The 27959-nt window shown below is 35.1% G+C and overlaps 3 protein-coding genes and 1 long non-coding RNA gene across 11 annotated transcripts in view; 2 read left to right on the top strand and 2 right to left on the bottom strand.

Annotated features, from left to right (window-relative positions):
• Positions 1-549: 549 nt before the first annotated feature.
• On the bottom strand, positions 550-11713 carry LOC127062692 (sortilin-related receptor-like). 2 transcript variants are annotated; one of them, XM_050991339.1, is made up of 10 exons: positions 11444-11713; positions 9449-9724; positions 9195-9356; positions 8779-9132; positions 8419-8687; positions 4072-8324; positions 3686-3933; positions 3115-3592; positions 2832-3032; positions 550-2731 (listed from the first exon to the last, which is right to left on the bottom strand). In XM_050991339.1, exons 1-10 carry the CDS (start codon positions 11711-11713, stop codon positions 2667-2669), a joined length of 6576 nt encoding a protein of 2191 aa, XP_050847296.1. In that variant the 3' UTR covers positions 550-2666. The 2 variants fall into 2 exon arrangements, with proteins under 2 accessions (XP_050847296.1, XP_050847297.1); XM_050991340.1 differs by having other exon boundaries at positions 550-2728.
• LOC127062760 (uncharacterized) lies at positions 9988-12282 on the top strand. Its single transcript, XR_007781192.1, has 3 exons — positions 9988-10206; positions 10349-12060; positions 12136-12282. It is a non-coding gene; the product is annotated as an uncharacterized LOC127062760 (long non-coding RNA).
• LOC127062691 (spectrin beta chain) overlaps positions 12122-27959 on the bottom strand; it is a 23624-nt gene continuing 7786 nt past the window's right edge. For 2 of the 7 annotated variants that reach the window (XM_050991331.1, XM_050991332.1), the window contains 11 exons: positions 21915-27821; positions 21745-21836; positions 21568-21672; positions 21354-21496; positions 21208-21266; positions 20669-20725; positions 19561-19665; positions 17955-18110; positions 17190-17457; positions 16925-17107; positions 12122-14842 (listed from right to left, as the gene is read on the bottom strand). In XM_050991331.1, coding sequence (XP_050847288.1) covers positions 14839-14842; positions 16925-17107; positions 17190-17457; positions 17955-18110; positions 19561-19665; positions 20669-20725; positions 21208-21266; positions 21354-21496; positions 21568-21672; positions 21745-21836; positions 21915-27821 — 7079 coding nt within the window. In that variant the 3' untranslated portion in view covers positions 12122-14838. Of the gene's footprint in view, positions 14843-16920; positions 17108-17189; positions 17458-17954; positions 18111-19560; positions 19666-20668; positions 20726-21207; positions 21267-21353; positions 21497-21567; positions 21673-21744; positions 21837-21914; positions 27822-27959 lie in introns of those variants that run through there. The other 5 variants (XM_050991335.1, XM_050991333.1, XM_050991337.1 and 2 more) reach the window with 5 other exon arrangements.
• On the top strand, positions 18604-19967 carry LOC127062749 (peroxiredoxin-2-like). The gene is made up of 2 exons (XM_050991448.1): positions 18604-18964; positions 19054-19967. Exons 1-2 carry the CDS (start codon positions 18715-18717, stop codon positions 19428-19430), a joined length of 627 nt encoding a protein of 208 aa, XP_050847405.1. The 5' UTR covers positions 18604-18714; the 3' UTR covers positions 19431-19967.

The following is a 27959-nucleotide window of genomic DNA, read 5'->3' as shown; positions in this document are numbered from 1 at the left end:
AGTACGGTGCTACAACAGGAATTGCATTTTTTTTTGTAAGTTGTGTAGTGATCGTGACATCTTTATTATAGATTTAATTCTAAACCTTCAATAAAAATGTTAGATAGTTGTACAGTAAGATAAGCATATGACGTACACATTTCGTTCACGGATCATTTCTAGTCCAGTTTATAAATTTTGTTTATATTGATGGATATTAAATGACATTTGTATGTGATTAAATTTATATAAATCTAAATATCTTATATGTTAATAAAATGATATGTGTCGTTATACATTTTTTTTTCTTTTCGTTATTACAAGAGATAAAATAAATAATCATTTCTGACAACACGTATTTTAATATCAATTATTTAAATATCAAATTTAAACATCGATAATCATTCAATAAAATAATCTCATCACGAAATGTGTAATATTGAAATAAGGGTTGCGAGTCATTTTAATGATACATTAAACCTTACCTCTTTCTCATTATTTGATTAGCCATCGAACCGTAGAATTCAAATAATATACAATAAGAATTGCAGTAAAGGAGAACACAATAAATTTATCTCGTGCCTTAATCTTATTTATTTACACGCAAATATATATATATTATTATATCATCATATATCGTCGCCTTTAATAGATATAGAAATACGTAAAATGCAAAGTCTAATTGTTTTCTTCCTTAAAATCGATGGAAAGACTGTGTATAGTGTTGTTATTTCTTCTTTATATATAACTACAAACATAGTAGGAATATTAATAACAATAATATAGTAATACGGATAATTAAAAAAAGAAAGTACCATCTATGATTCTTAAACATATAATGGCTAATTACAATCTAAACTCTTATTTACTTAACTATTGTAGTTCTTCGTACAATAAATGTGCAGTTTATGATGGTAGCAACCCTTTATCTTTCAATTCTTACAGAGAAATAATTAAAAAAAAGAAAAAAGTAATGTAAACTATTAAATAACAAACATTATTAAAATGAATTGAAAAGAAAAAGTGTCTTCAACGGTAATTACAATGCGTTATACGCGAAGAACTTTCAATAGAAACTTTGACAATACTGCTTCAATATCATTTTTTAACAAACGATCATATATATGTATAATTTCAATATTCTATATTTTACTGAAAAAAATAAAATTAAATTATGGACTATAAAAATACAAATGATACCCTAAAAATAACAACCTTAATGATAAATCGTGCATATTACCTGTCTTTTTCCATTTACGTTCATACAATCTTATAATGTAATAACCAATTTTGTAATTGTAAAAGTATCATATCAACTTATAAATATAACACCCCATTTTTTAATATTATATGCATAAAGCAAATAGACGAAGATGAAATGGAGAAGAGAGTATTTCATAAATAAAATCTAATCCTATAGTAATTTTGTGTTTATATTTATTTAATTTGGAAAAAGTAAAATGCTCCATGAGAAATTTTATCATAAATATTGATTATTAATAATTCGCTAAATGTGTTTGGATAATTTATAATTATTTACAACCGTTTAGAAGCCTCTATATGCTGTCAACAGTATTAAAGTATGAAATTAAAATAAGTTTCATCTGGTAGATGTTCTCAGAAATCAAATTGATTAAAATTGAACATATAAAACTTTAAAAATTCCATTTGGTTCATTCGCTGTACCTTATTTTGAAACGGTCATTATTCACTTTTAAATACATAAAACATTCGAAAGGATACTGCATAATTATAAAATAGTTTTATTATTGCATCCATTCCGTAAATCTGCACGTAATCACTTGAGCGTTTCTCAATGAAAATACACATAATAATTCTGATTATTCTTGTTTTAACACACAGATTATAAAAATTCCAATTTACTAAAACTGACAACGTTAAATTTTATAATTTGTAGAAATATATTTAACACCTTTATGAAATATTATATGTTGCACAAAGGAAAAATTTGGTTTTTCAGATAAAAAGTATACGTACATAGAAAATAAAAAGGACGAAATCGTATTAAATAATACTATGTTGTTAAAGTGCATACATAAGTATATACATATATACGTATATACGTACTCAGTCACACATGTATATATGTTTATATTTATATATAGTAACATGTATAACAGCATTATGTATGGCAGTTTAAAAAATTTTTTAATCTGCACACTCCATAAAAAATATTTACTATGTACAAATAATTTTCACCATTAATACTCCATCAGATATTTTATTCTTCTGCTATAGCTTAAATTTCTGTTTTTTTCTCTCTTTTATTTTATATATATATATATATATATATATATATATATATATATATAAATTTTAATATAGGATCCAATGACTAAACGTCGTCTTACGCTGTACTAATTTCTGATATTTTAAAATGCATGTAAGTAGTCTATTTCTATATGATATTGTAACAATTGTATTACAAAGTATTTTTTTATATACTTCGAATCGACTAATTTAACATTTAGTACACATCTCAATTAGTAAAATTATCAATTTTAAACCACTTGTATAGCTTTTATAGAAGCTCCTGACTTTCATTGTAGTTTCACCTAGACTTAACATTTTATTAGATTATTAATATTCTGGCACATTCTCCTAACGTTTGTATATCATATATCATTGTATGTCATATACGTATAGTATAGGTAAATATTACGTGTTTATGCTATTACCAATGGTTCATCATCTGAGAAACCTCTAATCACAGGGCTATCTTCCTCTTCTGCTGAGAAAAAGGATATCATATAATTTATAAATACTTTATATGATAAAGTAAATCAAATTAGTAAAGCATATAAATTCAATTTGATGGTATTATTATTCACCTAAGCCATCCGTGGTACCAGGGAATGTTGCTTGACCTCGTCTCGTGTCGTAATGGCTGTTAGCAAATTGTGTGAAACTGTTAGACAATCTTCTGTGCCGTACAACAAAGTATGCTAGCGCTGAACCCAATGCTACCACGAGCAAACAAATTGGTATAGCGAGAGACAAGATGTTCGATGTATTCATAGTCACTGGCCATACTATATATTCAAAACACCTTATCGTTAGAAAAAAGAAAAGAAGAAAGTGCAGTTTATAATATATCATATCTATAAAGATTACCTGCTGGACTCTCTATACTTCGCGTTTCGCTCAATATACTTCGATATCCTTCTTCGGTAACCAATCTAACTGCGAAGGTATATATTATATCTGGTTTTGCATTTTTGTATATATACGGTGGTTGATCAGCTTTAAAGATCTGTGTATTAGATTCATTTAATGTACGTGATCCCTCCGCTACTAAAATTTCGTAATGGTAATTTGTAATTGCCATATGATCAGGTTGATGATTCTCTATCCAGTCCACAAGATAATTTCCTTCTTTATGTAATACTTTCAGTTGATGAGGTGGTAAAATTGGAGGTGCATGATAAATTACCGGTTGACTAGGTATAGCGTTTTTAACGTCTGTTGCAACTACAATACGGTATATACCACCATATCTTATCTTATTAAACGTGTGTTTCATAATTGATTCCTTCGTTGATAATAGCGTTACAATTTTCGTTTTATTGAGTGTCAGTTCTGTCAGTGTGATCTTTGAAGAAAAAGAAAGACATGTTTTTCTTTTTTTTTTCTTTTTTTTACAAAAACACGATTATTCAATTCATGAAGTAACTACATAACTTACCGTGTAACTGATCGGTTCATCAATAACCGCACAACTCGCGCTCCAAGATACGATGATACTGTCGCTTTTGTTCGACACCTTTACCCTTTTCGGTGGTGCTCGTACGTTAAAATGAGTTGTAACAGCAGCTGGCTGACTCAAGGGACCAGCTCCATAATCTCCATTGACGCCAATTCCGAAAATGTATGACTCGCAAGCTTCTAAATCTTTGATCGTAGCAGTCAAGTTTCTGGTAAGATATTTATACTCTAAAACACAGAAACAGACATAGAATTATATTAGAACGAACTAAATCATACGAGAGAATTATTCTTTCGAAAGTGCAGAAATTTTGCATAAAAATAATCTCTTGCATAAAAATGTTTAACAATTTATCAATATTATACCTTTAAAGAATTCTTGCATATTGAGACCATAATGAACTGCATATTGCCATTTAATTTTTCGAAGGCTTTTCGGTGGATCCCACGTGAGTTTAACCGTTGTCCCATGAGGCTTAACCAGTTGTGCGTCAACTTTTATTACCGACGGCAATGGCGTACCCTTCGTGGCAGCAATCACAGTATTTACTTTGCCTACATAATTCTTTTTTGTCGCAGCAACTTCAAATGTATAATTAATTCCAGGAGCCAAATTCGTAACTTCAATTACATTTTTCATCGTAATCAATGTTTTCAAAGCAGGATGCAATGAAGGTGCTTTGGGGGTGACGTGGTATCCATCCGCGTCCTTTACTTTGCTCCACGTTAAAGTCGCAGAATGATTCGTCGTTTCGGTTACATTCAAATTTTCTATATCGTCTATATTCGCTGCACCATCAAAGGTCAATACAACAACTTGGGAAGCATTCGATTCGTGTTCCCTATTCTTTGCAATAACCCAAAATGAATAATTTTGATGAGCCTCAAACGCGGTATCTATAACTCCAGAAGTCTTTTGCCATGAAAATCGCGAAGGTGGTGTAGGAGGAGAAATGAACACGTCATATCCAGTAATAGGTCCATTTGGATGCAAAGGCGAGCGCCATGAAACTTCAACTCTTGTGCCGTTCTTTTGAGTGATCGTTACGTTCCACGGTTCTGAAGGTACTCCCTCTCCCGTCATAACTGGCAAATACTTAGCTGGTGGAAAGACAGTACTTTGTCCTTTCAATTTGACATAAACCGTTAGATTATACCGTGTATACGATTGAAGACCATTGAACATATATTCCGTATCTTCGATCCAGGTAGAAGCGTTGGTCCATTTTGCATCTGGTTCGATGCGTGCGATAGACGGTAAGAATTCTAAGGTCACATTGTTAGGTATTGGCATCCACCAGAATAGGGAAAGACTAGTAGCATTTATCAAACGTTCGTCAACACCCATGACAAGTACTTGGTAAACGCGAGAATTATTCTTATCGCAATTGCTCTCGTCGAATCCATCTAGGCAATCAGGTTTATCGTCGCAGTAAGACGTCAGAGGGAAACAACGTGTTTCGTCGCAAGGGAATAGACCGACGTAACAAGACGGTGTCGCAGCTGGACTTGGATGTTGATTAGGATGACAGCCTAGTTCGTCGCTGCCGTCGGGACATTCTTCTACGTCATTACATATATTTGATAGAGGAATGCAAGATCCATCCCTTCGACACATGAATTGATCCTCTCCGCAGTATACGACGTTGCAATGCAATTCGTCTTCACCCGAAAGACAATCATTAGATCCATCGCAGACCCATGCGTTCTCAATACAGTCGCCATTGAAACATTGGAATTGATGCGGTCTGCAGACGCGAACTTGTTCCGTTGTTTCTGGTACTTCGGACGTTGGATCAATGTCTCCGCAACCCATTTCATCGGAATCATCGCCACAGTCATCAACGCTATCACATTTCCACCAATACGGTACACATTTTTTGTTATTACACGTAAACATCCAATCTATACAAGAACTCGTAGGTGATATCGGAGATGACATTGGAGGCGCAATTGTCGTTCTAGTACAATTCAATTCGTCCGAGCCATCGGGACAATCTTTATCTCCGTCGCATATCCAAGATTGATAAATACATCGATGTATTTCATGCGATACGTGACACGTAAATTGCCAAGATTCACATTCCATTGTACTACAATTTTCCTCGTCCATACCATCTTCGCAATCTTTCTCCCCATCACATTTCCATGTTTTTGGTATGCAAGTATGATCCTTTTGACACAAAATTTCATCGGATTTGCAACTTGGCTCTATATTCTTAGTACAATTTTTCTCATCCGTACCGTCTCTACAATCGTTCTCGCCATCGCACAACCATCTATAAGATATACAACGACCGTCATCACATTTGAACTGCGCTTCTGAACAATTCGAGTATTTGCAATTCACTTCGTCTGTGCCATCCTTGCAATCTTTATCAAGATCACATATCCAATATTTTGGGATGCACCTGTTGCCGTCACATTCGAAATTGGCTGCGCTGCATGTAGGCTTATTACAGTTAATTTCATCTGAATTATCCCCACAATCGTTATCGCCATCGCATTTCCAGAATTTAGGTATACATATTCCATTGTGACAAGGGAATTGATTAGCCGAGCACGTAGATGCCACTCGTGGGCACGTTGAATTATGGAATGGCTTGATGCCGCCAGGACACATGCATTTACCATCCATCATTACCATTCCGTCTGGACATAAGCAAACAAAGCTGTTGTAAGGAGCCCCTAAGCAAATATAGGGGCAGGTACTATTTGCACACTTGTTTGTTCCAGTTTGTACACTATGAGAAAATACTTTTAAATCCATCAGGCCTGTCATCTGACCAATTACTGTCGATATACCAACTCCGTGATCTTTATCAGCCACAAATATCATCGACTGTTTCCAATCGTCCCAATACATGTTGTCTTTAAAGACAGCAACTGCAAATGGATGCGATACACGATCGTCGCTCTCTATGATCTTCTTAAATCCCTTTCCATCAAAATCTGAGAAGCCGATATAATCTTCTCTAGCATCAACCCAATAAATTCTCTCCGCTATATGATCTATTGTGATTCCATTTGGCCACTCAACAGTCGGTTTAACGAATAAACGCTTGATATTTGTACCATCGAGATTAGCTCTGGAAACAGATGCGTTACCAGGAGCCCAATCGGTCCAAAACATGTATCCCATCATTGGGTGGACGGCTATGCCTCTCGGCTTTTGTAAATTATTGGGACCTAAAATCGTCCTTCGCATTCTCCCCATTGTCGATATATCCGTCCTAATTATTTGAATCCTCATCTTGACGCCATCCACGAAATAAAGTACATTGGAGACCCAATCAAATGCCATTCCTTCGATAGAATTTAAATCAGTTTCTACTAAAATTTCTGGGGAACTTAAACCATCGTTAAGGCATTGTCTACCAATAGTATCATTAACAATATCTGCCCAGTACAAACAGTTATTTTTAAGATCAAATTCTATAGCAATAACATTTTTCAAACCATGGACGGGTAATGTTTCTAATTTTTCTTCGACCAGATTTATTCTCGATATATGTTCCCGTTGCGCGACCAACAAAAATTCACCCGATTCTTTCATCGGGCAAGGTATTTCGTCTGGTTCAAAATTTCTTGCGAGACCATCGATACATTCGTCGTCTGGTATTTTAATGTATCCTTTTGTACGTTTATAAAATTTTCCAGGCTTACATGTGCTGGGAACTGCGTACGGATCGACGCTAGTTAAAATCTTATTGCGTATACAATGATACGGAGTTCCTACTTTTATAAATCCAAAATCACATTGATAATCATTAGCATCGCATGGACAAATCTCCAATTTGATAGGTCGATCATAGTTTACACCTGTGTAACAATTAGCTCGCGCTGCTCGTCTTTGATAAGTTTCCCTTTTTCCTAAGACACATGATACAACTGGTTGATCCGAACTCATCGGTGACCAAAATTTAAAGTCGTCTTCTCTACAATTTCTTTCAAATACGTTTTTCAAATCAACTTTAATTATTAACCATTGATGTTGTCCACTGTCCGAACCGAACATCGTAAACACTGTAGTATTTTCGCCTGGTTCGGTCATAAGTCCGTATACACGTAGCATTTTTTCATGAAACTCGTACGTTTGCCAAGTTTCTCCCTCGTCGATAGAGTATGAGAGATCTCTTGTTTCTCCTCGCGATTTGAAATATTTAACTGCAACCAACAGTCCACCGTGATCTCCCATATTGAAGAAATAATAGTCTTTTAAAACTTGTTTCCACGTAAGACCAGCATCTCTCGATACGTAAAGTGCAAGATGTCCTTTCAAACTTGAACCTATTACGCCTGTGGCCATAATAATACCAGGCGCAGATTTCGAGCTCATGATCGTTACTGATCTTGTAACAGGATATAATTGACTAAACCTTTGACTCAGATGCAAAGAACATTCTTTTTGCGGGCAATGAACATAAAATCCTTCGTGATTTGCTACAGGTGCCTTGATATTATTCCAAGTTGTCCCGTGATCGAATGTAATCAACGATGCTAAATGTTCCGGTCCGATCGAACCTAATTTCGGATTTCCTTTAACTTTTGAAGCTATATAGATGCCACGCAGTCCTTCTACTCTATACAGGTCTGTAAATGCTTCATCCGCAACATCACTGTTGAGGCAATATAGTAGAAAATAATAAAATAGATACATCATTATGACTTTAATAATACTTATTTTATTTATACGTAATTCTTATTACTTACTTCAGCCAACTATCTTTCCATGTACTATTAGGAAAGAATGTAAGAATTCCTTCCAACGATAACGAAAATATAGCTTTTTCATGATCAATTATTTCTGATATATAAAGATTTACCATGGTATCGCTGTGAGCAACTGCAACAAAGATTCTATTGTTCGCTACGTCTGCAATATGATAATTTTTACGATCCAACTCGGTATTAAACTGAGCTAATACAAATCCTTGATTTTTATAAGAGACATATAAATCTAAATTTTGCGAAGAACCATTCTGTTAAAAATGAAAAAATAATTAAGTTATGTAGCTCACGTGAATAGAGTAAACTTTCAATGGAAGAACTCGATTAGTACTTTATTCTAACCTTAGAAGATTTTGATGTCGCGAACATATAATCTCCCCTAATTTGAAAATCTTCAACATTTCTGATTACAATATTAGACTCTCCTGGATACTGATTTGCTTCTGTCAGAGTTGGATTTCCTTTTTGGGGAAGTGGCAGAAGAGATAATCTGCGTTGGAAATCATGTACTAGCATATCATGTATTTCCATTCTTCCGTGAAGTAATACGTCTTCGTATCTTGCTCGTAAGACAGTATTAGATCCCGATGGTTCTATACGTTCCACTAATATAGTGCATTGTGACGACCAGAAAAATGCTTTTACATATTGTTGTATAGATATCCATTTAAATCCATAGTCTTTCGACAACCATAACTTAAAAAAGAAGAAAGAAAATTGTTAGAAGGTAATTTTGACATTAGATTAAAACTCATTACCTGTTTCATAGGATCGACTTTATCCAGTATTAATACAACACGTGGATCTGATTCGCAATACGAAATTTCACTTGGGTGAAATGGAACGGGTACTCTTCTAATAGTTTTGCCATTATTCCTTGTAATGAATATTAAGCTGTTCGTGCTGTCCACAAAGATGCACTATAAATTATAAAAATATATCTTATATTTAGTGTTTATTATAGTTTAATATCCTCAAAATAAATTCATAGTCTAGAAATAAAGAAACCTACATATTGATAGTTCTTTGGATGATTAGTAAATTTATCTAAAGTTGCATATCGTGCATTGTATTCATAAGAAACTTTGAAGTATTCAGTCTTATTCTCAAACGTATCTCCATAGTCATAACTTATATATACAGCACTAGGATTACTTTGAACTATTTCATCGCTTTCTTGCATGCGTACTATAGGAGTACTATCTTTTGCTAGACATATTATCACATTTGATCCTTCTCCAACCCAATGCACCATCAATTGCTGATGAGAATCATTTAGAGCATTTACCTGTAAATATATAAAGAAACACTTTGACGTTATCTTATATACTTTCTTAATCGCATTTTACAATATCCTTATCGATTAATCAATCATTTTCGTTATCACATTGAGATAATTTATCTTTTCGATAACTAAATTTATTTAAGAAAAAAATAACAAAGAAAATGTCTCATGCAACTTCTTCATAGATGTATACTGTAAATAAAGTATATAAATAAATTGGATATAAAAACATATTCTCATATAAGTTTAGCTGGATCTTGGCACAATGTACAAAGGTCTCTTGATTAAAAAGGATGAATCATTTCATGGTTTATTATTATTATTTTATATATATGTGTGTGTATATATATGTGTGTGTGAGAGAGAGAGAGAAAAATGAAGAAGGAAAAAGCCTTCAAAGTAAAAATGAAAGGCAAATTTGGATAGTTTACATAATACCTTATATAAGTGGGGAATACCAAGATAATAAGATTATTTAATAATAGGTATTTCTTATTAAAATAATTAAATTATGTATTATAAAAACATATGTTTGCATCATAGAGCAAATCAAAGTACTTGACATTCATTGCATTATATATAGATGCTTATCCATCATCTTAATAACTAATATTTTTTTTATTACAGCAAATGAATCAAATAGAATACTTTTGGATGCTTATCTATCTCTGCCAACACAGTCTCATAGTATAACAATGCTATATGTTACTCGTGTAATTGTCACATGACATGGCAAGCCATTGTTATGGCAAGCTAAAAAAACAATTTGAAGATAATAGGTTACGGTCTACATCAAAACGATTTTAACAAAGTACGCAAGGACGGCTTATATATTTTTAATTTTCTTAAATCCATCATATTATAACTGCAATTCTGAAGAAATGAAATATTTTCCCGCTGCGAATACAACAGTTCTGTTATACGAAGAACGAAAAAATAGAATATGATATAGCGCATATTGCGTTACGAAATTCTTTTATTCCCGTATTTTTCCAAGAATATATTGTGATTCTAGAAAACAAAGAGCGTAATTAGCATAGGAACGAAATAGAAAGGAAGAAAGAAGAGATAATGTTATTAGAATAGAATGTTATCAATCGTAACAGTTCACGGACATTAAAAACGTTCGAAAAAAAAAAGTCGATGGCAATCGGATATAGCGAAATTAGAGATAGTCTATTTCTATTTACAAACAATGAGCGTTTATTTAAATGACCATAAAGGCTTATGAAAAGATAAAGCGCATTAATTAAACGGTTATTGACCTCTGCGTTTCAATAACAAAACGAACATAACGCTATCTTGTTTCAACCCGATTGATTAAATTTATTCTGGAAGGTGCATAATATGTCAATTATCCTCTACTGGACGACACAGAAGCCCACTGCTATACGTTATAGCTATTCTTGTAACACAGGAAGTAGCAAATAACGGCGGAGAATTGTCGCAAACGAGGGAGATTAATCGTAAATACGACAGAGAGGCGAAAGAGCGTAAGAAAACGTGGACGGCGTTGCCGACTTATTTAGTTGTAAAATTAAGTAAAGAAAGAGCTAATGAAGAAGGAAGAAAGAACGCAAGAATAAAAGAGAAAAAGAGGGGAAAGAAAGAAAGAAAGAAAGTAAAAGAGGAAAGCAAAAAAGCGATATCGTCCGTGACGGAAAACCGAATTTTTTCATTTGTAGAAAACAACGAGAAAAAGATAAAAAAGAAGTGACGTACCTTGACGGTAATATTTGGCTTATTGTTTAGAATCCGTGATTCGACACTTCTGCGGGTTCGTTGATATGACGTTTCTCCATTATCGTCGTGGTTGTTGCTGTCTTTATTGAAAATAATGGTCTTCCTGGATTGCAAAGATCCGGTATCCTCAACGATGTGCAAAGTCTTTGGTTTATCACCGAATCTTTCGCCATTATTAGAACCGGTGAGGAAGAACAGATAAAATGCAAGGGCGCAATAACAAAAGACCGAACTCGTCCCGCCGGCCATCTTGCTCAGACTGACTTTTTTCAATGACAGGATGAATACACGCAATAGCAATGGGAGGGGAAAGGAGGGAATGTATGCGGCGTTTTCACGCATGCGCATTAAGTTATGCGTGCTAATACGCAAGCAACATGGATGAGTAATCACCAAAGCGCGCGCGCGCGCACGTATTACATATACATCAAATCGCGAATCTTCTCGAGATGTACATGTAGAGACGAAGAAAAAATCTTTATGCGTGATATATGGCGATTCGTATATGTATACGATATCATGTTTGGAATGTAAAATATTATGTATTGTAAAATTATTTAAACGAAATATCGATAGTAAATTTTCTACGTACCTTGGTAATTTTTATATACGTCTAAGAAAAACTAAAAATTAGTGGTACATTAAGTAACGCATTACTTTCATTTTTGCAGCACATGACGAATTTTTATTCTGTCTTATAAGTATAAACATTTAATTATATACTGTGATTCCATCGAGTTTTGAAAACCGGATAAAGCAGTAAATCGAAGCACTAGGAATAGTACTATTGTCTAAAGTCATTCTTTTCTTTGTATTGGCAGTTTCCATCTATACTTATTACATCCAAGTTATTGACCAAAAGAGGAACAATATACTTATTATAAAGCACTTTCAATAAACTTCAGAGAATTAGTAGATATCTTTCTAATATCTTTCTTTTATAAGAAAAACGTTAGATGATAAATAGTTTTTTCGTTCCAACGTATATTGAAAGGATAACAGATATTATTAAATTGTATGTTTACATCAGTAGCAATTATGAATCCTTCTTATATCGTACATTATTATCGAATAAAGTTTTAGAAAGCTATAGAAAGGCACATTCAAAATTGATGTATCATTAATAATGTTACACTTATAAAACATAAGTGCATGCATTGCAGTGCTCCTTCATGCTTGTAATGTGAATAGAAAAAAGAAAGACAAAAAAGGAACAGAACAATTCTATCATAGAAACAAAAAATAAATCTATGTGCCCGATAATAATAGTAAAATGAAATAAAATTACTATTTTTACTTTTCGATAAGAAAAAAAATTAAAATTTCGTGTCAATTAAATGTATATAGCTTCACAATTCCAAGAGCGCAGCTGTAATTACAATTACATAATGCTGCATATAAGTTCTTTTCCTGTTAAAGCGGCCCCTTGAAATATCCCATATTGTAGCCCAGCTGTACATTTTTTATAGACGTATAAAGTAAAATTTGGCATATAATTATATTGTTTTATAAATCTAAAATCGCGCACGCACGCGCCCGTTGTAGTTAACGTTGATTGATGATTAGCGAAGCTTGTGTGGATGATTTTTCTCCTATAACCTGTAATTTGTTTTTATGAGGAAGGCCGTTTTAAAACGAAAAGAGCAATCTTTTAGTTTTACAATTATATATTATCTATTATAATCATTTCTTATAACTTAAAATTTTTTATTTTTTTTTGCATATTATATATATATATAAAAAATACATTTTATATATACATATAAAAATGCATATATATGCATGTATATAGAAAACACATAGCTATTACATACCAAATTGTGTTGAATATTTCCAATGCGACTCTAACATTTAGAAATATTTTATGCTAAATGCACATGTATCAACTTATAGAAGCGTATGCATTATTGTTTTGATTAAGCTGGTACCTTTTAAATGGGTATATTATATATTTTTGTATATACAATTCCCTGTGGAACAAGACTTATTGATATCATGATCTCATAATACTAAGAACCCTTTCTTCTCCAACGTTCGGCAAGTGCTATTAAAAAATCCGTAAAGATAAGATATACTATTACTAAGAGCGTGCGTTCCATAGAATGGAATAAGTCGGATTGAATGAGTCGCATTGAGTTTAATATAAAAGAAATTAATGGTTTCTTATAAGGATTGTATGATTACCAAAGTAAGCACTTAATCTTTAAGAGTTGTTCAGAAAATTTTGTAAATGTGTGGTTGTGAATCTTATATTCTAAGAAACAAGATGAACTTGATAAATATTAAAAAAATTAACAATTATAAAAGTAATATAGCCCGCATTTTATCAAGTATTATGGCAAAATCATGCGATGAATGTGATTTGCCTTATTGATAAGATGAAACCATTTATGGTCCACCTTTGATATACACTTGATATAAATCATAACATTTGCACATATCTAAAGAATTAAATATCTTTTTTAATTCTATAGAATTATAATAATTGGGATCATATAAGAGGGAACTCTTGTTAATTGTTACAGTTTCTTTATAATTTTTTAATGCGTATTTCCCTTAGGGCAATGCATATTTAACAATTTGTTAAAAGCTAATTTATTATAATATTATGTCCCAAATTAGTGTGTATTTTAAAATATATGGCAGTTATTCAAACGCAAACAAACCGTTTGCGAGAAAAATTAAAATCTTTAAATGAAAGTAATGATAATGAAATACAGATTTAAAAGAAAATAATAATTTTCATTATAATTAAGGTATAATATACTTTATACACTTTAAACAAGAATGATATCATACACAGAATTATGAATATATTCTGGTAATGCAAGTATCCTTCACAATACTATTACAAGTCACATTTTTGTATTCTACAAGGCCTTGAAATATAATCATGTAATCATCCACGCGCGCGCATAAGAAATTTAAAAGTTTTGTAATTAAATGTTAATTTTTAATCATAGTCAAAGAGATAAATGATATATATCTATTGCAATATAAGAACAGAAAGTATCAATATAATTCTGAAAGAAAGAAATCATTGAGAGACCACACTAACATGGGACACTTAATGTCACTCTGTTTTAACTAGCAATATTGCAGTGTCCAAAATTCATTGAAGAACTAAATACAGACTTTAAAGAGCCTACTTTTAAATATTAACATAACTCTCACGTTAGTGAATCCTTCAGATTGTAGGCATTTTTTAAATGACGCGATAAATTTGTCCTTCAATTAATTTGAAAACACCATGGCCATGTCTTCTAATTTTATATTAGCGTTGCTTTAACCACGTAGAGCGACGAAACATTTCTTTAAACATGTTGTTGCGCTGGCGCATAGGAGCGGCTTATACCGGACTTCACTGCTCCAGTTTAGCTGGAAATTAATATCAGTATAAATGTTTAATAATTATACATACGATCTATACAAAACTAATAATCTTCCATTATTTATATGTTCTTTTACAATATCATCTGGTTTATTATTATGAAATTATTCGCGACAATTTATTCTTTGTTGTTGCAAAAGTTCATTTGTAATTACTTAACACGTTCACGCTGGTGCGTACCACCGGTGGTTCGCGCTCGAATTTTATATACGCTTGAATTTTCCGTCAGAGTGAACGTATCACCAACAATTTAATTCGTTTAGTAACTAAAAAAAAATATTATAAAGTAATAGTAAAAATTTTAATAATGGAAATTTAACGTATATTAATCGAAAAAAAGTAGAATGAAGAGAAGTATTAATATGAGCACCGCCCCCACAGAGGGAAACGGAAAAACAAGTGCCGGCATGAACGTGTTAAGCAAACAAATATTTATATTTTTATTTTGGTGATATATATATAAATATAAATATAAATATATATATATATATAATGTATATTTCAGTATCATTAGAAAAATTGTTAATTTCTCTTTCAATAGATAGATAACTATGTACAGACAGACACGATACAACGATGACTAAAGTATTACACATAATATTGTATAGAACCAAGTATTGTGGTCATGGATGTATTGTCAGAAAGTTGAAGAAAATTGCTTCTACAGGTGAAACTGATGAGAAAAGATATTCAGACAAATATAACCCTAATACCGAAAAAGCATAAAGATTATATAGTGATATAGTGGAAAGCAATTAAAAGGCGAATGACAATAATTTAGTCTAATGATATAACAATAATATATAATATTTTCAGTATCTACATAATACATACTAATATACAGAAAAATGAATGTTTTACATAGAAGCAATGAAAATGTGAAAAAAAAAAAACACCTAATTGTGTTTCATATGGTTACCATAATATAATTGTTATAAAAGTGTGAAAAACTAATGACATTAAATATCAATGGAATAATATTAACGTTTATGACGATATAATAAACATTAAAGTTTATGAACGATACAATTTTATATATAATAAGCCATAACTACTAAGTAGTTACTATATATATACTATATATATATGATACAAGTCTTATATGGTTCATATGAAACACATAAAGCTCTGCACATAAAGACTAATTCTCTGTTTTCAGAGAATTCTGTCATCATTCCGCATTCACAATTGGAAGAACATTCCTCTTGTATTTCCAAGAAGCTAATTATAATGAAAAATTAAAGAAACAGAAAATAATTGTAATGATTATCGATTAATCGTGCAATATTACGACGGTAACGATCTAGGAGTGTGTGCGACTCACCGCATCTCTCTAAATGTTGTTCCAATTGTGTACTGTTTCTTATGTTCATTGGTTTCGCTTTCTACTTTTTGGCTTTTCTAAAATATGATAAATGCGATATGATCGAATGAATAGATGTAGCTAATTGCATTTTGTGTGAAGATTCGGAGAAGAGACTTGGAGTTCGAAGTTGACATTAATTTTTTCTTAATTACCATATTTTAATTTTAATTTAATAATTATATCGTAAATATTTATAAATGAAAGCTTTACACGTATGTCAACTTTTTAATTAAAAAAAAAATTTTTTTTTTAATTTTTTCAATTTTCTTATTTTTTAATAAATAATATGAGAATTTTCGAGTATGAAATGAGTATTTCCAATGCTTGTACATGCAACTTTCTAGAAAGCTTTTATTATCCTCAACAGATGATATGAATGACCCTAATCAGCCTTTTCTTTCGCATGAATTGAGAAAATATGTATTACGAGAGTATATCATAAACGAAGAAGTGACCACGATATGTTAAAACATCGAAGAAAAGAACTAGAAAAAGAGGGAAATGGCTGATCATGGATGAAATGATATAATGATAAAATTCCGCTGAGTTGAATGTACAAGATGATAAAAATTAGTATGTTTTTTAACAAGGTCGATATGAATAATGAAGTTTGTATAAGCATGCAATAATAATAAGTTGTTATGTTGTTTATCATATACTAAATATACAAACGAAATATGTGACACATAGTGAAAAAACTCACTTTTTCTTGAGAGTGAAGAAACTGCGCCGCTTAGTCTCGGCTTGCGTTGGAGCAGGCAAAGTATGTGCTCTGGATGTACCCGCACCGGATGTACCTTGTGCTGCTTGATTTAATGCCGATATCCATTCATTTACCTCTGCATCATCTTTGGCCTGGAACAAGAAGTCGGACCCGCTTTGCGACCTATAATACGAACAAATATAATCAATTATAATAATTTTTTTTTAATAAGAAAATCCGTTGTTATGAAAGATATTGTACGCACTTTACTCGGAAGACATGTTTCTTCTTAGTGTAATCAGTGGCTACAGTAATGGTCGCGCCTCTTAAGTCAAGGGGTGCTTCTCCTTTGTACCGTTGATCAGGTGAAGCCTTATATGTCTTTTGATCTTTATATACAAACAAGTTTTGTCCTCGTATAACTATGTATACTTTCTCCCAAGAACGATTAGTTGCCTTCTTTGTTGTACTTTCCCACTCATGTTTTCTTTGTAATGTTCCTTCGAATTCGTCATCGCTGGGACTACGTTGTTCTGAAAGAAAGTAGTATTATATTAGCTTATGATAAAGGATAAAGTAATATGATAGTGTATTAATATGATATAATGTAATATGAGTGAATAGAATTATGCTGTGGTTCCCCCAACAACATGTTACTTGGTCATGTTGATTTACAGAATAAATCTGAAAATAATATTTAACGTTAATAATATATTTATACTAAAGGAGACAACACCTATAGGTCATACTTTCCTCCTTTCACCTATATAAATACCGATGTGCCTGAAAGTATTATAAATAAGACTTTTATTATTATATACTGCCAATGGATACAGCTCTTTGATCCTAGGCATCGATGATATATCCAAAGATTATAGCTTATATTTGAATATAAATACGCAGGCCACTGATTTCCATATAATGAGCCAAATAGGAATCAATGATATACAATCGTTAAGGTTCAAGTTTGACTGGCAAAAGGTCAATAAATAGAAACAACTATTGACCAACTATTGCTCATACAACTTACCGGGAATGCTGTGCTCATCATCACTCACACCGCTGCGATCTAAACTGGGTGATTTGGTCGATTTTTTCCATCGGAAGCTTCGGAAGGGCGATTTGCTGCGACTTCGTTCCTTACGCCTTAAAGTACCAGATTCGGAACCACTTCCACCTTTGGGAGCTTAATAATATACGCAACACACAATATTATTAACTACTTACTCCTTTCTCATCTAGCTTGTAGATTCGATCAGGAAAACAAGTTGATACTAGAATTCTGGGTATCCGTATTAATTATATACCACTTTTCACGTCCTTTGACATTAAAATAAAAACCTTACAAGCACGTTCATGCAGCATGCTCATGCACGAATATACTAATGAGCAGTGCTAATTGTTGTATAAATAAAAGAAGAAGAACGGAGCAATAATTTTTCTAATACTTGTATGTGTATGTTCAATAGTACAAGGTAGTATGTATTTTTTACGATTTTGATATTTAATTATAATTTAATAGACAACAGATTTATATATATTTGTATGTACACACATATATATATAGAGAGAGAAGGAAAGAAATTATAATAATGGTACTTTTTCATTTGTTCAAACAGTTAATTTATATTGATTTTAGTAAAATTATTATATCAATTTTTCGATTTGCTATACTTCAGATTACTTCATCTTGTTTTGGAACTTAGACAAAATTTCTGTCAGTGGCTATCGCATAAACATATACATTATATGCATTATTATGATACAATCGTTTAAAAATTAATGTAAATATGGGATCGTGCTGCATTGAAGAAACAGACAAGGATGCTATTCCACGAATGCAAACGATACCAGCGGTATCACATCTTGCTCCATTTTGGTCAGGTTATGCAATAGTTGATACAAAAATTAAAGATCTATCATTAAAAGACTTCAAAGGAAAGTATGTAATACTATTGTTCTATCCATATGATTTTACATTCGTATGTCCAACAGAAATTATTGAATTTAGCGAACGCATCAATGAATTTCGAAATCTTAGTAAGAATTTCATTATTTTATATAAATGATATAGTAAATTATTTTACATATACTATTATTATATTTGTTATATTTTCTAACTATAAAAGATGCAGAAGTTGTTGCTATATCAACTGATTCTGAATATTCGCATTTTGCTTGGATAACTACCCCAAGAAAGCAAGGAGGTTTGGGCGAAATGAAAATTCCAGTACTAGCGGATAAAAGTCATAAGATTTCTAAAGATTATGGTGTATTAGATGAGGTTCGAGGAATATCACTCAGAGCTTTGTTTGTAATAGATCCGAGACAATTAATAAGACACATCAATTTAAATGACGTAGCAATAGCACGTTCCGTTGATGAAGTCTTAAGGATAATTAAATCGTGTCATTTCGCTGATCAATTTGGCGATACATGTCCTATGGGTCCATTGCAAGAACAACACACATTTTTACAAAATTCTAATTACTTTAACACTACTTAATCTTTCTAGATAAAAATAAAATCGAAATAAATGAATACTATTGTATCGTATCAATGCATCTAATGTTCGTCTATTAAGTTTAGAGAAATTGTAAAAAAAAAAACAAAAAAGACATTTAGAAAATACTTACTGGTTGGTGTGGATAGGCCACTTGGTCGAGACTTCGTAGTAATTTGTGTAACAGGTGACGTTGTTTCTCCCGCCAAAGACAATTGGGTAGGTTTCTGAGCATGCACTACACCACACCAATTACTAAATCATGCGATCTCTAACTCTTAGATATATTATGTAAGCTCTGATAAATGATATATATGACAAGAATCTGTAATATTCTATCAGTTTTTATGCAAGATGAATAAAGCACAGAAATTATGTTTTAAGCGGATGAAATAGACGAATACGCGACTTCGATTATTACCGAAATAAGACGATTGGACATTTTACGTTAGAATATAGGAAAATAATCACTTTGCAAATATTCATTAACAAATCAATCCTACTACGAATATAATATACCAAATCTTACCTCAATGAAAACTGAAGTTGTTTTTTTGTAGAATAAATGAAATGTATAAGTCAAATTATGTACATACCAATTCAGAAGAAAAAATTAAAAGTATCTGTAGATGTTAAATAACAGACGAATAGTCATTTTTTTCAAAACAATTAGTTTTTCCTAATGAATAATGAAATATTTAGTTGCCTGTGGTGCAATATCAATGCAAGGTTCTTTTATGTTGATCATGCAACATATAAAATATTTCAAATGATAATACGATTTGATAGTCGCGTTTAAGTTACAATCGATGACATATAGCTCGGAATAAGTGGTAAGAGAAACATCCGAGGTAAAGTAATTCCATCACCTGCTAGAAAAATTAATAAAAGCAAGTGAATGGTAGCTATAACGATAAAGATGTATCCAAAATCGCCAGAAATATGCTGAAAGATATAAGATTATTGTAGGAAACATAGATAAATGTAAATGTAAATAAGATAACAAGTGGACATGACTAGCGGTAGAATCCATCACCAAATGTAAAGAGAGATTTTAAATGAGCACAGCTGATATATAGAAAAGTTGATGTGCATATAACTATCTCATTTGAAATGAAACACAGAAAGATGTCATTGCATACGGTTTTCCATTAGTAACAATGTAAAATTATTTATTATAAAAAACAATTTCCAAAACCTAAAAAAAATGTTCTCATAATATATTTTATTAAAACACTCACCTTCCTTAGGTTTATCTTGAGGCTGTGGTGTACGCGTGGAAGCCTTGCGGTGTGTCACTGTGGTTTGTGCATTCCGTGCCGCATTAAGGGTGCATTCGGGGACAATATAAGGTTGAATGGACAAAAATTGGTAAGGAACACATTTTGATGGAGGAAAAAAGGCAAAAATAAACGTGCTGTTAGCGATTACATGCTTATCCAAACAAACCATATTTATAAAACCAGTTGCCAAACAGTTAAGTTCATAATCGCAATAAGCGAAGTTACCAACTATACTGTATTAGTAGTCAAACAAAATCCAATCATTCTCTCAATTTAAAATTTCTCACTCGATATTATATATAATATTTTATCGCAATACCACGATTTTAAGATTGTAAGTCTAGTCGATTCGAAAGATGAACCAGCTGTTTTATGAAATTTGAAAACCTTTATTATAACTCTATGCCAAATAAGTGATATAGTGTAAGTTATTATTATTTTTTCATAATTATCTTTTGCAAGAAAATATTGAACAATTAAAAACATAATAATCTTACCATGCGAGTCATCTTCCCCTGCTACACGTTCGCCGCTCGGTACACCCTCGGCTTCGGTTCTGTTACAAATGAAAAAATGTAAAATAAAAATTTATCTCTATAATGTGTTACAAAATAAAATTATTTCAATAATAAATTGAATTTACCTTTCGCTAGGCGGTTCGTCTGGACTGGTAACGGGAGTTGCTTTTGCTAATCTTGCCGCTTCGGCTGCTGCAGCCTCTTCTTTCTTCCTTCTTTCTTCTTCCTCTTTCTCTTGCTCTCGTCTCTTTAATTCTTTTAATTCGAACTACACCGACCAAGATACAACTACGTAAGAATCAACAAATATATATTTACACATAAAATTGTATTACTTACAGTAGTAAGTCGATGCAAGGCACTAAACCTTTCCTCTTGCGCAGCTGCCGATTTTTCAAAAGCTTCGTGCTTCTTAATTAAGTTTTCGACTTCGTCGATGGTATGCTGCAACGACAATAATAACAATAATAATAACAAAAATAATAATGACGACGACGATGATTAAGTATTGCTTACACCCAGTTCTTGACTCATAAGATATGGTTCTTGAGCGATTAACCATGCCTCAGCGACAGCGGCATCTCGAGCAAATTGGTAGACTTCCAGAACTATGAAAATATAATGATAAAAGATTATAATCCCTTTAGGAAAATTTGACACGATACATGATATACAAAGAAACTCACTCAACTGCAGGTTCTCCCAACGTTCCTCCCATCGATGTAACAGAGCATTTCTATGATCCGTTAGTGCTGCTAATTTTTCTTTGATTTGAGCACTACCATAATGATTCCTAGCTAATAAGTCTTTTCCAAGATTAATACACGCCATGAGATTGTCCTCCCTGGCATCGATTTCCGCTTTTAAGCTTTGATGGTTATTCATTAAGAGTTCGACCCCACCGACATCTCGTGGCTTTTCAGACGTGTTCATCTGTCTTACAACGTCGTCCATCCAGATCATTAAAGTCCTGACCATGTTAAAGAATCTAAAAAGATCTCCAGTGTCTTCTAATTTCGCTCGTCTACCTTCGCACAAGGATTGAAGGTTGTTCCATGCAGCGACCACTTCGGCTTCTCGATTCGTAATTTCCCTTGCCTTGTCTCCGGCATAACTGGTCTCCAATTTCGCCGATTCCTCTTGTATCTGCGATACCTGGCTTTGTAAAGTTGACAAATCTTGCATAAAGTTTGCGTGTTTGCGTTGAAGCGCAGATACGGATCCAGCATCGCGACCCAACTCGTCGGACATGGCATTTTGTTTTTCAAGAATTCTTCCAAGAACGTCTTTACAATCGTGGAAGAACTTGTGTAACTCCCGGCTAGCTGCTAACATTTGCGTACGAGTCTCGATCAATTCGAGCAGATCTTGCCAACCTTCGTTCAAGCCGTCCTTCCATTCGGCTATCGTTGCGGCATCCGAATGTCCGGTTGCTATTAATGAATCGGCAATATCATTAACCGCGGCAACTCTTTCCGAACCAATTGCTTCAGTATCACGTGCGAACTCTTTAAATCTTTCCCACAAAAGAGTAACATGATCGTAATCTTGACCCAACTCGTGACTACCGGCTACCAATTCCCTTTCCGCGATCCACTGTTCCAAGTCGTCCACCTCTCGACTTAACATAAACAATTGAAGAGCCTCGTCCAATTTAGCACGACGTTCACCGGCAAGGTCCTTTAAGCCGGCGTACAATTTGTCGACCTGCGATTGCTTCACCGCAATTTGATCGGCTAACGGGTGTTGATCGTTTATCAGTTGTCTGGCAGTTTCTCCGAGTTGACGAATCGTATCGGCATAATCCTCGACAGCGTGTTCCAAAGATTCGTGTTTCTTCATAAGATTTTGCGCCGAGATTTCATCCTTGCCACGATCTTCGACCATCATGTACAATTCTTGTTCGCTCATCCAGGATTCCGCTTCCGTAGCATCGAAGAAGTACTGTTGTGCCTTCTCGTTTTGAAGCAAATGCTTGTTCCTGTCGTCTACTGCGTCCTTTAGTTCCTTCCACTTCTCCGTCAATTCCGAGATGAGTCTGGTAAATTCAGGACTGTCCTCGTGACCTTCGTCGATTAATTTCTGCCCGTTGTTACATACCAAATTGATTCGAGGCTCGTGATTATCGATCTCCGTGCGCAACGACTGATTCTTCTTTTTAAGCATGTGCACGTTGAAGAGGGAGTTACCGTACTCCGTACTCGTGGCTTGTGGCATCTTTTCTGCTATCCATAATTTCTCATCTTCGACGTCTCGCCTGAATTGGAAGGCCTCCTTCTTTTTCTCGAGATGCCGTTGCCGATCTATCAGCGGTGCCTTCAATTGCGCGAACCTTTGCGCGACCTTTTCCTTCTTACACTTAATTTCCTCCATCTTATCGTCGGGTACGGTGCGCTGTAAATGCTCCGCTTGTTTGTCCAATTCGGTGACCTGTCGTGCCTTCACCGCCATTTGAGTCTCGATCATCTGTTGTTTCTGCATCAAGATATTCACGGACGCCAAGTCCGAACCCGTATCGGTACTTTCTATTTGCTTTTCCAGCTCGTTCATCCACGAATCAATATCGTCGCACGTTTGATGTATCAGGACTTCGCGATTAGCGTCAAAGAGACGTTCGCCCTTGTCGTGGGTGGTAGTTTCAAGATCGGTAAATTGATCACCCAACTCGGCTACTTTCGGTTTTATTAACTCTACGAATTCGGGCTTTTGTTGGATCAGTTCGTCCGCGGCTTTTTGCAATTGTTGCAGACGATCTTTGTTGCTCGCAATTTCGGCTTCGAACGCTTGATGGCGCGTCCACTTGCTGTGTACCGTTTTCGCGCTACGATAAGTTTCGTCTTGAGCAGTGATATGTTTCTCTTGTACCCATTCACCCAATTCCTCGCAGTCTTGTAAGAACATTTGAAGTTGAAGTTGGTCCTTTAATTTTTCCATCAATTGATTGGCTTTTTCGCGATTGACGCGTCTGCGCTCGTTTATATTTTCAGCCTTTTTCTTTACTTTGTCGGCAGCGAAGTGTCCTTCGTCGACGAGCCTTCCGGCGAATTGAACTACCGAGTTTATCTTCTCATCGTTCGCATCCATCGTAGTCATAAACGCTTCGTGACGTTTAATCATATGTTCAGCTTGCTCGAAGTTCGCCGGCGTCTCGTCCTTGGCGAGGGTGTGCTCCTGTTGCGACAAAAGCACCTCGGCTTGCCTAGCGTCGCGATCGAACACTTGGAGGTTAAGCGAATTGGACAATAAGTTTTGCCTGTTAGCCCACATCTGGTGTAATTCTTCCCAACCCATTTTTAGGGCGTTCAACCTCTCTCGCAAGAACATGTACTGCGTGTCACCGTCGCCAGCTTCGCTCGTTAATCTTTCACCATACTCCATCATCTTTTGATAATCATCGGTGTAATTGTCGATCTCTTCCTTTATGTTCTGATGTTGAGTAAGTAATTTCTCGGCGTCGGCCAAACTGGTCGGCGTATCCTCGCTGGCAACGTCGGTCTGCGTTTTGGTCAGCCAAGCTTGGAAGTGATCGAGATCGCGCAGGAACCTGTGTAAATCACCAGCTTCCTCGAGCTTGGCATCGCGTTCCTTAAGCATTTGCGTTAGTTGTTCCCATATCAGATGAATTTGTGCTATTCTATCGCGGATCACGGCCGCCTCTTCCGGATGTTCCTGTTCGATCACCTGTGCCTCCTTCTCCAACGCATCGAGCTTAGCTTGTATGGCAGCTAAGTCGCGTTCCATGCCGCTTAATCTACGTTGCAACGTCATAACGCCGGTTAGATCCATTTCCAAACTATCGGTTTGTTGTAGAATTCGCTTTTTATCTTCGATCCAGGACACGGTTTCTCGGCACTCGATATGGAAGGTTTGTACGCCGTGAGCGGAATTGAGCTCTTCGCGTTTACCTTCCGCTTTCTCTCGCAGTTCTGCCCACTTTTGATTCAACTCATTTTGACGCGCCACTATCTGTTCCGAGTTTGGATGTTCAACGTGCAACAGCTGCCTCGCCAATTGATTCACCACTGCTACTCGCGAGGCATTCGCGTTCATTTCCTTTTCAAAACCGTTGTACCTGTGCTTCATGATCTCCACGTCCTCGATATCCTTGGCCGGAACCATCGTATCCAGCATTCTATTCTTCTCACCGATCCATTGCTCGACGCCATCGGATTCGCTGAACAGCTTGTACAAAGATAGCGCGTCTAATAATCTTTGCTTACGTAGTTTGGCTAATTCCAATAATTCCTTGTATCTGGAATCGATCGAAGCAAGTCTTTCCAAAACCTCGGGCGATTTAGCATCCCGTTCCCCAAGGCCGGATGCTTGCTGATGAAGTTGATCGATGGTGGTGGCGTAATTTTTAAGTTCATCGGTTACGTCCTTGTGTTTCTTCAACAACGACTGCACGTTAGCCTCGTCCCTGCCAACGTCTTCCGACGACACGAGTCGCAGCGTGTCCAACATCCAAATGTCAATGTCATCCGCATCTGCGATTAATTGATGATAATCGACGGCCTCCTCGAGACGTTTCCTTCTGAACGCAACGAGATCCAAAAGATGATTCCACATTCCCAAGATTTCTTGGAGTCTTTCTTGGATACGATCGGCGCCAAAGTGTTGCTGACGCACCAATTCGTCGCCAACGGCAGCAACGGACATCAGTTGTGGCTCGTGCGATTGAATTTCATTTTCCAACGCTTTGTGTTTCGACAGTAACAAATTGATGGTAGTCAAGTCGTGACCGATATCTCCCGTAGATACGATCTGTTCCTTCTCTTTAATCCAATTTTCCTCGTCGGCCATGTCCCAATAGAATTGCCAAAGTTTACGAGATTCCTCTAATCTCGCGCGACGCTCGACAGCCAAGCGGACCAACTCGGCATAGGCATCTTCGAGCTGTTGGACTCGCTCGACGATGATCGCCGGGTCGCAAGGTCGGTATCCATCTCCGTGCTCCAAAAATCTTTGCGTCTGTTGCACAACGGCCTTCACTCTTTCTCCCAAGACATTGATGTCGGCTTCGACGAGCGAATGCTTCTGCAGGAGATCTTCGACGCCCATAAGGTGCTTTCCATAGTCGTCAGTTAATAAACGCATTTTTATCTCTTCCATGCTATCGAGGATATACAACATTTCTTGGAAGTTTTGTTGCAGTTGCAAAGATAGTTCTAATCTTGATCGTCTGGCTCGTAGCAATTCCAAAAGATAATTCCAAAGACGCAAGACGTTGTCTTTTCGCGCATTGATTCGTTCGATGTCATGGTAATTCTCTGCCTCCAATTCCTGCGACACCGCCATCACAGCCTGTACGCGTTCCTCGTAAGCAAAGATGTCCGTTTCTATTGCCTCGTGCTTCTTAGCAGCTGCCTCGACGGCAGCAAGATCGAAACCGAAATTATCTTGCGAGACCAATCGTTGATTTTCGGATAGCCAAGTTTCTCTCATACTGGCTTTACGATTGAACCTCGCCGCCAATTGTTCCAATTTTTCCTGACGTATCAGTTCCTCGCGTAAAGCTAATTCTCGCTCGTGCTCGGCCTTTTCTAATCTCTCCCAAGCCTTATTTATATCCGATATCATTTTACCCTCTTTCGGAGTGTACGGCTTTTGGTTATTGGCGCGCATCTTTGATTGCAACGTGAATAACAATACTTCTAGATTACCCTTTTCAACGAACTTGGGCGGCTTTTCGACCGTACGATAATTCGAGAATTGAGAAAGCTGGGACTGAACGCCGACCAAAGAATTAGCGAATCTGCGATCGCCGAGAGCTTCTATGGTCGCTTCGATCCACCGCAACAAATCGCTGGTCAAGCTTTCATATTCGTGTATCATACGATCGTTCTCCATAGCGATACCGACGACTTTACCGATTCTCTTACCTTGAACGGTCTCCTGCTTCATCTTAGAGAAGTAATGATAGTACGTTACCACGTATGTGATGATCGATTTCTCGTCCGGATGGTCGACGAAAATGTCCTCCGCATCCAGCAGTTTGGTAAGACCAAGTTTGTCTTCGGCAACGTTAAATGCATTGTTGAGATTATAAATAGCGTTCGATTTTGACAGCTTATCGAATTGTATTAAGTCTGGACGGTGTTTGTGGATAATAGCGTTAAAGGCTAGACCATCGCGCCAAGATGTTGTGAAATTTCTAACGTTTACGTTGTGATAGCCTGCCGTTTTCATCTGACACCAGAGAAGCAAAGCGTCCTTTGCGGATTTCGTTTCCTGGTTGTCCGTTTCTTCGATCGTTATGTCTTGAATTTGAAATCGTAAAATTATAGTCCAAATCAGACCCAAACTGAGCCGGGGATTGCCGTCCACTATGTCGTGCGATCCCATGTTTTCAAGATGAACTCGTTGCTCGCGCAAAAATTGCAATGCCTTGTCAACGTTCTCCAAACAATGAATTCGCATTTTCCCTTTCGTTGGCCGGGGCAAACGTTCTCCCGACAAGATTTCCAAAAGTTTTATTAGCATCTTTCCATCTCGAAGATCGACGTACAAGTCGCCGATGCGGCAGGAACATCGCACAAGATGGGAATTCACCCATTTTTGAAAAGTTTTCTTTTGTACTAATTCGCGTTCACCTGCGAAAAGATCAAACGGTAAGACGAGAATATTATTACACGATGAGCAAACGTCATTTTACCTCGAAGTTCGAGAACGACGTTATCGTAATTCATTTTCGAATTAGAAAAATATTAGAAAGGCCAGAAGAGAGGTCG

The sequence above is a fragment of the Vespula vulgaris genome, chromosome 3 (genome assembly GCF_905475345.1).
Source record: "Vespula vulgaris chromosome 3, iyVesVulg1.1, whole genome shotgun sequence".
In the NCBI taxonomy this organism is placed as follows: domain Eukaryota; kingdom Metazoa; phylum Arthropoda; class Insecta; order Hymenoptera; family Vespidae; genus Vespula; species Vespula vulgaris.
This window is presented reverse-complemented; position numbering and strand designations above follow the sequence as displayed.